The sequence below is a fragment of the Schistocerca cancellata genome, chromosome 9 (genome assembly GCF_023864275.1).
Source record: "Schistocerca cancellata isolate TAMUIC-IGC-003103 chromosome 9, iqSchCanc2.1, whole genome shotgun sequence".
NCBI lineage: Eukaryota > Metazoa > Arthropoda > Insecta > Orthoptera > Acrididae > Schistocerca > Schistocerca cancellata.
This window is the reverse complement of record NC_064634.1, coordinates 462616904-462628934: the sequence shown is the minus strand read 5'-3', so window position 1 is coordinate 462628934 and position 12031 is coordinate 462616904. Positions and strand designations below refer to the sequence as shown.

General features: G+C 39.8%; 1 protein-coding gene across 1 annotated transcript in view; it reads right to left on the bottom strand.

Moving 5' to 3' along the window:
- Positions 1 to 263: 263 nt before the first annotated feature.
- Positions 264 to 12031, bottom strand: part of LOC126101501 (lysocardiolipin acyltransferase 1-like) — a 130159-nt gene continuing 118391 nt past the window's right edge. The window contains exon 6 of the mRNA XM_049912146.1: positions 264 to 1711. Coding sequence (XP_049768103.1) covers positions 1174 to 1711 — 538 coding nt within the window. The 3' untranslated portion in view covers positions 264 to 1173. The remainder of the gene's footprint in view (positions 1712 to 12031) is intronic.

The window sequence follows — 12031 nt, the reverse complement described above, 5'->3', positions numbered from 1 at the left end:
ACAAACTCTGCTTCTCCCATCAACAGGTGCACCCTTCGTCCTTTACACAATCTCCACAATTGAGTAAGTAAATGTGCATCTCTGCAACTTCACACGAAGCCACTTAAGGCACTGTTGTTTTTAAATATCATGGTTTGCCACCTAAGAACCATGATAAGCTTACAGCCATTAAGGTTCTAAGTTTATTTTTTTTATGATAGATGTTTTTCCATCACCGCACTCAGTGTCTAATTTCCATAATGCTCACAACAGCAGCCGAGTCTCTCTCTCTCTCTCTCTCTCTCTCTCTCTCTCTCTCTCTCTCTCTCTCTCTCTCTCTCTCTCTCTCTCATCCTGCACTCCATTTCTAACCCTTCCCACCTATTCCACTCCCTCACTGAGGAACAAACTGATACTTCTAAAAGTTAAGATAGTTTCTTTTACTTTTTTAATATGCGTCTATTGGCAGTACTGAAATCCTCATCTATTGTGGCTAAGTACTGTCCAGTCATTCTGCTTCCCTGTAACTTTATAATTTCCACAAGTAACTTTCACTTTTGCCACAATATAAGCTTATGTAACTAAATTTGTTATAAACTATTTTGCTGCAAAGTCTATACGGTTATAATATGATACCTGCTTAAAAAACATACTTCTTTTCTACAACAATCAGAAAGCTACTGAAGGGTAGTCAGTGATAAAATATTATTGCTGCAACATGTGAATTTTTGTTGTACATCAGTTTGTGATTACATCCACAGAAAATTCATATGAGTACGGTATACACTAAGAATATTGTGTCATTTCAGCATGAGCATTTCTGAATCTATGAACCTATTTGTTAGTGTCATAAAACTCTTTTAAAAGTAATTAATGAAATGACTCATAGATGTCTGAGTTTTTATCACCAGAAAACATTGTTCTTTATTGCTGCCGTAAGAAAAAAATTCCATGTCAATTATTAAAAAGAATTTTTTTCTTTTGTTTTTGTATTTCACGTCCAGCACAGGCAGTAAGTTTCTCTGACGAATTTGCATCCTTTTTGTCAAGAAATAAAGAGATGAATGAAATTTTGTTGCCCTCAAAGTACATCTTTAAAAAGAAACAGTAAACATAGCTGTTTAAAATGCTGTAAGACACTTTTTCAGAGACAGAGAGTGTGCCAGTAGTTTTATTCTCTATGAGATGGTAATATCAGTTCTGTTTACACGCCTCTGTTTTTCCATTCTTCATACGATGCTGAATAGACTGCCCCAAGATGCGTCGCTTGAAATGAAAGAAACGGATCTCGAGTAGGTGTGCACCCTCGGAGAATGTCGATATCGTGAAGAACAGGAGAACATTCCACAAGGCCCACCATCGAACTATTGACGAGAGTGCGAGAGCTGCCACCAGCAGCAGTGACAGCAGTGTCCAGAAGGCGAGTGCGAGGTACAGAGCGTTGCTGTGAAGGACCGGCGCTTTCAAATTACTGTGCTCCGGTGCAGCTGGAGTACACGACAGGGATTTCGAGGGAGAACTGTCGAGCGGCTCGAGGCCAGAATAGTCAGGAGATGGCAAAACCGGCGCCATACCGGAACCTGGCGGTGATGTGCCCACGGGGGTGGTAGCCCGGGAGAAGCTGCCGCCTCTCGTGTAGAAGTCTCGCAGGAGGTTCTCTTTGTTCTGCCATACCCTGGACAGCCACTGCCGCAACTCGGGATCACCCGTAGGCAGGTCGGAGACGGGGTACCTGTCACACAAAAGCATTCCATTATCACTATTATTACTGGTCTTCTTTTCCTTGCATAAACGCAACATTCCAAAAGCTTCTACTCTCTTTATGCCTGAACCACTTTTCATCTGTATTTCACTTATGGATAAGGCTACACTCTGTACAAATGCCTTCAGAAAAGTATTCCTCACACACAAATTAGTATTTGATGTTAACAAGTCAAACCTTTTCAGAAACCTTTTTCTTTCTGTTGCCAGTAAGCATTTTATATCCCCTGAAGCTCAGCCATCATCAGTTACTTAGTTGCCCAAATAGCAAAAGTCATCTGCTACCTTTTTTGTGTCATTTCCTAATCTACAATAATTTCCTAAGCATCACCTGATATGAGTCAACTATATTCCACTACCCTTATTTTACTTGTGTTAAAGTCCGAGTTGCAACCTCTTTTCCACACACTGTCCAGTGTATTCAAGTGCTCTTCTAAGTCTTTAGCGTCAATGAGAGTTACAATACCATTGAAAAACCTCAAAAGTTTTTATTTATTCTTCCCGACATTTAATATCCTTACCAAATTTCTTCTCAGTCTCTTTTACTGCTTGCTCAATGTACAGATGTACTATCATAAGCCTTCTCTAATCTACAAGTACTACACTGAAGAGCCAAAGAAACTGGGACACCTGTCTAATATCGTGTAGGGTCCCCGTGAGCTCACAGAAGTGCCACAACATGACGTGGAATGGACTCAGATAATATCTGAAATAGTGCGAAGGTAACTGACACTATGAATCCTGCAGGGCTGTCCATAAATCCGTAGAAGTATGAGGGCATGGAAATCTCTTCTGAACAGTACATTGCAACGCATCCCTGATATGCTCAATAATTTTCATATCTGGGGAGTTTGGTAGCCAGCAGAAGTGTTTAAACTCAGAAGAGTATTCCTGGAACCCCTCTGTAGCAATTCTGGGCATGAGGATTGTCGCATTGTCCTGCCGGAATTGCCCCAGTCCATCAGAATGTACAATGGACATGAATGGATGTGGGTGATGAGACAGGATGATTATGTATGTGTCATCTGCCAGAATCATATCTACATGTATCAGGGATCCTATATCACTCCAACTGCACATACCCCACACCATTACACTCTTCACCAGCTTGAACAGTCCGCTATTGACATGCAGGGTTCATGGATTCATGAGGTTGTCTCTATACCCATGGAAGTCCATCTGCTTGATACAATTTGAAATGGGACTCGTCTGACCAGGCAACAGTCCAATGTTGGTGTTGATGGGCTGATGTGAGGCATAAAGTGTTGTGTCATGCATTCATCAAGGGTACACGAGTCGACCTTCAGTTCCGAAAGCCCATATTGATCATGTTTCGTTGAATGGTTTGCATGCTGACACTTGCTGATGACCCAGCATTGATTGAAATCTGCAGAAATTTGCAGAAGGGTTGCACTTCTGTCGCATTGAACAATTCTCTTCAGTTGTCATTGGTCCCATTCTTGCAGAATCTTTTTCTGGCCACAACAGTGTCGGAGATTTGATGTTTTGCAGGATCCCGATATTCATGATATACTCATGAAATGGTCATACTGGAAAATCTCCACTTCATCACTACTTCAGAGATGCTGTGTCCCATCGCTTGTGCACCAACTATAACACCACATTCGAACTCACTTAAATCTTGATAACCTGCCATTGCAGAAGTAGTAACTGATATAAAAACTGTGCCCGCCATGTTCTGCCTGTTACATATTGCTGTATTTGAATATACATGCCTCTACCAATTTCTTTGACACTTCACTTCAGTGTGTAAACATATGTTTGCTTTCCTTCAACCTATCTTCTAAGAAGACCGAGCAAAGTGGCACAGTGGTTAGCACACTCCACTTGCATTCAGGAGGACGACAGTTCAAACCTACATCCAGTCACCCAGATTTAGGTTTTCTGTTGATTTTCCAAAATCTCTCCAGGCAAATGCTGGAATGGTTCCTTTGAAAGGGCATAGCTGATTTCCTTCCCCATCCTAAACACCATCCAGGCTTGTGCTCTGTCTCTAATGACCTCAATGTCAATGAGATGTTAAATCCAATCTTCATTCCTTCCTTCTTTTTATCATCTAAGGTACATGATAGAGTCAGTATTGCCTTTGTACATTTCTCTAGAAACCAAACTGATCTTTCTCAGGATAAGGGAATTTCATCTTCTCTTGTACTTCTTTCACCTGTTTCAGTCAGTAATCACTTAATGCTCATTCTGAAACTTTGGACAGCCTCTGGTTCCTTCAATTTATCCAGGTCTTGTTTCCTATCTTTCTGCAATTTGATCAGTTTTAATTTACAATTCATAACCAGAGTCCACATCTGCCCTTGCAAACGTTTAACGATTTGAAATCTTATTTCTAAATTTCTCCCTTGCCGTTATATAATTAATCTGAAATCCAATAGTGTCTTCAGGTCTCTTCCACCTATCTAAGCTTCTTTCACGAGTCTTAAATCAAATGTTAGCCATGATTACATTACACTCCATGCAAAATTTTACCTGGTGACTTCTCCTTTCATTCATTTCATCCAGTCCATGTTCTGCTACTATTTTTCCTTCCCTTCCTTTTCCTACTGTCGAATTTCAGTCCACTATCATAATTAAGTTTCCTGCTCCCTTACATATTTCAATAATTGTTTTTATCTCATAATACATTCTCTCCATCTCTTCATCATCTGTGGAGGTAGTTCACACACATATACACACACACATATATATACAAATAAAGATGCTGTAACTTACCAAACGAGAAAGTGTTGGTGTATTGATAGAGACAATAAAAAACACACAACATACAAACAAATTTCAAGCGTTCGCAACCCCTGGTTGCTTCATCAGGAAAGAGGGAAGGAGAGGGAAAGACGAAAGGATGTGGGTTTTAAGGGAGAGGGTAAGGAGTCATTCCAATCCTGGGAGCGGAAAGACTTACCTTAGGGGGAAAAAAGGACAGGTATACATTCACGCGCGTGCGCCCACACACACACACACACACACACACACACACACACACACACACACTCACACACACACACACCTACAGGCAGACATATGTCAGTCAGAAGAAGAAGGAAAGTTGTTACTCACCATATAGTGGAGATGCCGAGTTGCAGATAGGCACAACACAAAGACACTCACAATTAAAGCTTTTGGCCATTAATGCCTTCGTCAATAGCACACACACACACACACACACACACACACACACACACACACACACACATTACAGTCTCACGCAACTGAAACCACACTGTGAACAGTAGCACCAGTGCACGATGGGAGTGGTGACTGGGTGGGGGTAAGGCAAAGGCTGGGGTGTGGAGGGGGAGAGGTAGGATGGTGGGGGTGGCAGAGAGTGAAGTGCTGCAGGTTAGACGGAGGGCAGGGGAGAGGTTCCCTGTTCCCATTCCAGCACTACACAGCCGTCATTCCATCACCACACCCAGTCTTTTTATCTCTCTCCTTTCCCTCTACTTTCCCATTTGCCACTCCTATCATGCACTAGTGCTACTGATGCTGCTGCTTTCAGTGTGGTTTCGTGGTTGCCTGAGACTGCAGTTTATTTGTGTGTGTGTGTGTGTGTGTGTGTGTGTGTGTGTGTGTGTGTGTATTGTTGACAAAAGCCTTAATGACCGAAAGCTTTAATTGTGAAAGTATTTTTGTTGTGCCTGTTTGCAACTCAGCATCTCCACTATATGGTGAGTAACAACTTTCCTTCTCATAATACTGTTACATTCCATCCTGGATTTTCCGTTGTTTGATCAATGGTGCGGTCTTGTGAATAAGAAGAGGGACAGTGAAATAGGACAATTAACAATGGTTACTGATTAATTTTAATATAAAAGTGCCACATGTATTGTTCATCAGAGTGAGACTTGTAGGTTGGCTAGGCCATACTATACAGTGACTATTGTAGTATAATAAGAAGGGGCAGTATGTGCATACCTGTTAAAGAGATTTTAAAGGAATTATAGTATAACCTGAAATACATCATTTTGAGAACTCAACTAATCTTCGTTATCAATGAATATCCTGAATGAAGGAATTATGTTGCAATTCTGTCTCCAAGAAGATTAACATATTGTTGTTAAACACTTACAAGAGATGGGAAACCTGTCGGTGAGACCAAATCCCATATATTTTTTAAGACAATGAGCTACAACGACAGCAACTATGGCATCGAATTGAAATATGAGTACTGTTTTCACTATTGACGCTCAACAACTGACAGTGTTAGCAAAAGGTGTATTAGGTTCCTTTTCCTGCAGTTAACCTTAAACAGTTGTCTGTCTGGAAATTTCTGACAGAGCTGTACATGAACTTTATTTTGTGAGTTATTTAACAAAATTTCAATTATAGGCCTGACTTAGGGTTTCAATAGAATCTTTTTTAACTTCTTAGCAAGTTATCATCAGATACTTTGTTTAAAAACAAAGGAAAACGAGGAAAGTAAAATACTAGGGAACTAAATTACAAAATCAAACCAATTTTTACACATAATTACTTGTACTTGAATACTTTACATAGTAACTCGTCAAAGTACAGCTGAACAAGCCAGGAGAATTAACATATCTGCACTCTGACTCATGGAACTTAAGGCGACAGCCAGCTGCATAACACAAGGATTCCAAAAAGACTCTTCTGATTTCACAAGGTTATATCTTCCATGTGCATGAAGATAGAAATCTTGGATAGCTATTACCTCACACACTGAACTGAAAAGTTTATCGGGGTGCCAGTTGTACGATGCCGTTTCGTCTGGTTGCTGGTAGAATCTCTATGTTAATTACCCAGAATCTCTATGTTAACTACCCAGTGTCCAATGAGTTGAGATGCAAGTAACACAGCAACAAAACTGCTTTGTGTTCTGTGTTCCGAGAGGTGAAATTCAATTACAAATATGCAGCATGATTTTTGTTAAAATTATAGCACTGTATCTTTTACAGCATAAGCAGCAAATGTGTCTTGTACTCCACCGTTGGCCTCTAAGGTCACCCAGTTTCACTGAATGTGATTTTTCCTTTATTCTTCATTGTAGGAGTTTGTGAAATACTTCCTCTATATGTCTCCACTACTAAAACCTTTGGGCATACAGTGACATAGTGAAACACTCCCAATTACAAATATGTCAATTGTTATTAATAGAAACAGCAGCCTAACTTTAATGTTGATGTGGCTGAGGCCTAACTGATAAATGCTGATAGGATTTAGCTACTTCAGCAGTCTTTTCTAATCAGGGTGCGGTGGCTCAATAATGTTCATACGAGGGTTGACTAAAAGTAATGCCTCCATCTTCGCAACTCTTCAACAGTTGGCAGCACTTGTATGTGGTAGGTACTGGCTTGTTCTGTAGCCTCTTCTCATCTACAGCTTCAGTTGGTGGGAAGCTGATTTAGGCAACGTGCAGTCATTGAATTCTTGACAGCAGAAAGTTTCACCCCAAAAGAGATTCATCAGAGAATGAAAGCAGTTTATGGTGAATGTATTGATGTGAGTACTGTGCGTCGTTGGGTGAGTAACTTTAAAGATGTTGAGGTGGGAAAATCAGACCTGCGTGACAAACAGAGTTGGACATCCTGTGACCGCAGCCACTGAGTTCCACAAGCACAACGTTGACAGATTAATTCAGGATGATCGCCGTATCACTTGGAGAGAAACTGCAAGCACCATCAGCATTTCACAAGAACATGTGGGTCACATTATTGCTTTGCTTGGCTATCGGAAAATCTGTGTATGATGGGTAACCCGGATACTGACTCCTGAAATGAAAGCGCACAGACTTGAAATTTGCCAGGAACTCCTCTCGCATTATGAGAATGAAGGTGATCCCTTTCTCCATTCAATTGTGACAGGAGACGAAAAATGGGTAAACCATTACAACCCAGAGATAAAACGTCAGTCTATGGAATATTGACACAAAGACTCGTCTCAGAAAAAGAAATTCAAGACACAGCCCTCAGCTGGAAAAATCATGGCCACAGTGTTCTGGGATGCAGATGGTGTTATCCACGTTGATTTCCTTGATAGTGGAACAACAACAATTTCAGAGTGTTACATCACAATGCTGTGAACTCTGAAATGATGGCTAACAAGGGTCCAAAAGGAAAAGAGAAATGTCTTCCTGCAGCATGACAATGCCAAAACACACACTTCACGTGCCACCACAGCAGAACTTCAGAGACTGAATCTTACCACCATATGGCATCCTCCATATAGTCCAGATTTAGCAGTGTCTGATTTCCTTCTGTTCCCGATAATGAAAGACAATCTGTGGGGACATCATTATGCTTGTGATGAAGATGTTGAGAGAACTGTGAGATTGTGGTTGCGGAAAAAGTGTGTTGACTTTTTGCATGATGACTTCAGAAAAGTTGTTCATCGTTGGCAGAAATGTATCCAATGGGCTGGTAATTATGTGGAATAGTGAATACTGTTAATTAAAGATCACATTCTAAGGATTATTTCTGTGTTTGATTTATTAAAATGTTCCTATCTGAACACAATTAATGAAGATTACTTTTCATTCAACCCTCATACAATGGTAAAAGGGTTTTGCAATTATCAACACCAAGATGTTTTACACTGTTTGATTTATATATTCCATTTAGATACTGTATGAGGCAGACACTACTTTTATCTCACACTTTTAATTATGGTTAATCTCATCACAGGTCAGAAATCTTGGTTTTACATGACACACTATAACAATGGGGAACACAGACAATCCTCACTGCAATCCAAAATGTGGCCAGCACAGTTGACACAAACGCAGATATATAGTACACTGTAAATCTTCATAAAACACTTGTCAGAAATATCATTTGTAACAAATCAGTAATTTTTTGCTGAGGATCAACCTACAGCAGTGTGGATTCACTCAGCCGGTATGACATGACATGTAGTCCATGGTTTCGCCTGGACTTGGACACCAAACTCAAACTTCCCTGAGACTCCACTCACTCAGTGCTGGTGGTGCTTTACAGTCAATTTTGCTACCATCGACCTCTCTGAGGCAAAATGTGTTTATCATTGGGTAAGGGATCATAGACCCCTTACAACTGCCTGATGACAGCAGTGAATGCAATAACTCCAGAAGTACTTCTAAAAGTAAAGGATGAGTTTGACTACCACCCAGATGTTTGTCGTGTGTCCGATGGAGGACACACAAAATGACAAAATGTTTGTGAATGGTGAATGAAAACTTTGATTCAAACTGTAATTGTAAAAACTACCTTGTGGTTGTATGTGCATGCACATAGAAGGTATACCCTTACTAAATCAGATGGATCTTTCGCAAGTAGAAACATTATAGTCGTTAAAATTGATCCTAGGTGAGGTTCACACTTCTCAAAGTAAATACTTACAAAAAATCTGGTGTCAGTAAGCTAGACATTAACAAGAAGGCACCCTACAGGCATCTGTGAGTGACAAACAGGTCACCGGCAGTTCCAAGTGCAGATTATACAGTATGTGTCAAACAACTATTATACTGATGTAGTATTAGACAACATGCAATGCAGAAGAAAAAGAAAAAAAAAAGAGTGACATAATAACTGACCTATGCTTTTAAACAAGGGCTTTGTTATGAAAACTGAAGACTTGTTTGTTTAATTATTCCTGTATCTAAATGACATCATTGAGTAATGCAATGACGGGTATCTGTGCATTCAACTTTGTATTTTTTTAGAATTTGAACCAAGAGCTGTTTTATTAGTATCTACATTATAATGTAGTCTAAAGTGGACCTGTTTCTTTGATCTATGTGAAATTTCAGACAGACACCACATTGTATCTTACGCTGAATCCTGTGTTTCTGTTGATTGCCACTATGAAAGGCCACTCTCATTTTATTGTTAAGGAAATAATGAGCAATAATGAGCAATAATGAGCAGTCTGTACAGACTCTGCCCTGTGTCAGTCAGTTAAACAAACTGATTCATTTGAGTTTTCCTTCTGTCATTTACACCTCTTGTCAACCTCATAATTAATTCTGGCTGCCATTCCATGGTGGTCTCTGCATTATCACCATTAATAATTGTTATAAAATATCAAGCTTCAGATGGTACTTAGATGGTGAGTCTGTGTATCATGAACCACTGATGTGCCCAATTTATTATGATGGATCCACAGACTACTGATTAATGATAGCATCTGAACAGGTTGGCTTGTTTTAGACACCAAAGCAGTATTTATTACCTTCTTTGAGTACGATACAGTAAGATCTAAGGAATTAACACAGTTATTTTTCTCTATTTCTAATGCCAATTCAATTTTATGGGTAAATGCATTCAACTTCTCAGTAGCCGCCGTTGATCTGTATATGGTAGCATCTGACTGTATCATAGACATACAGTAAAACCTCATTTTTATGTTCCCGCATTTTATGTTTTCCCACTTTTTACATTCATTCAGTCCCAGTCCTATTCTCTCAATACAATGCTTTCCTATCATTAGCAATTCCACATTACATTTCCCCCATTTTAAGTTTTCTCTGACACTATCATATCCCCAATGTTCTTTAATCTGTATATTGAGCAAGCAATAAAGGAAACAAAAGAAAAGTTCGGAGAAGGTATTAAAATCCATGGAGAAGAAATAAAAACTTTGAGGTTCACCAATGATATTGTAATTCTGTCAGAGACAGCAAAGGATTTGGAAGAGCAGTTGAATGGAATGGGCAGAGTCTTGAAAGGAGGGTATAAGATGAACATCAACAAAAGCAAAACGAGGATAATGGAATGTAGTCAAATTAAGTCAGGCGATGCTGAGGGAATTAGATTGGGAAATGAGACACTTAAAGTAGTAAAGGAGTTTTGCTATTTGGGGAGCAAAATAACTGATGATCATTGAAGTAGAGAGGATATAAAATGTAGACTGGCAATGACAAGGAAAGCATTTCTGAAGAAGAAAAATTTGTTAACATCGAGTATAGATTTAAATGTCAGGAAGTCGTTTCTGAAAGTATTTTTATGGAGTGTAGCCATGTATGGAAGTGAAACATGGATGATAAATAGCTTAGACAAGAAGAGAATAGAAGCTTTCGAAATTTGGTGCTACAGAAGAATGCTGAAGATTAGATGGGTAGATCACATAACTAATTAGGAGGTATTGAATAGAATTGGGGAGAAGAGGAGCTTGTGGCACAACTTGACTAGAAGAAGGGATCAGTTGGTAGGACATGTTCTGAGGCATCAAGGGATCACAAATTTAGCATTGGAGGGCAGCGTGGAGGGTAAAAATCGTAGAGGGAGACCAAGAGATGAATGCACTAAGCAGATTCAGAAGGATGTAGGTTGCAGTAGGTACTGGGAGATAAAGAAGCTTGCACAGGATAGAGTAGCATGGAGAGCTGCATCAGACCAGTCTCAGGACTGAAGACCACAACAACAACAACATCATGATTCTTAACATTGATTTTCATAGACTTCTGCAAAAAGTGCATTGCATTCCTGTTCAAAGTCAACCCTGGAACAAAGTAGAAAATGTAGAGTATATACAAAGTTATTGATCACATAGCATAGCAAAAGTAAGCGATATTTTCATTGTTGGTGTTGGGTTGTGACTGCTTGTATTGTGCGTTTGCAATGTTTGGAACAGTGGGAAAGCACGCTAAATCACAGTCTTGATGATAATCATTATCTCATGATAGCAACCTTCCTTCTGCTCATTGTGTTTTATTACACAGCTTTGATTTAATTTTAGTCATTTGTACAAATAATCACTGCTTTTTAAGATGGCCATCTCTATAATGGGCTTCCCCAAATCTTTATTACTTTCATCTACATCTACATCCATACTCTGCAAGCCACCTGACAGTGTGTGGCGGAGGGTACCTTGAGTACCTCTATCGGCTCTCCCTTCTATTCCAGTCTCGTATTGTTCATGGAAAGAAGGATTGCCGGTATGCCTGTGTGTGGGCTCTAATCTCTCTGATTTTATCCTCATGGTCTCTTCGCGAGACATACATAGGAGGGAGCAATATACTGCTTGACTCCTCGGTGAAGGTATGTTCTCGAAACTTCAACAAAAGCCCGTACCGAGCTACTGAGCATATCTCCTGCAGAGTCTTCCACTGGAGTTTATCTATCATCTAACAAAGCACGCTGCTATCCGTTGGATCTTCTCTATCTCTTCTATAAACCCTATCTGGTACGGATCCTACACTGCTAAGCAGTATTCAAGCAATGGGTGAACAAGCGTACTGTAACCTACTTCCTTTGTTTTCTGATTGCATTTCCTTAGGATTCTTCCAATGAATCTCAGTCTGGCATCTGCTTTACCGACGATCAACTTT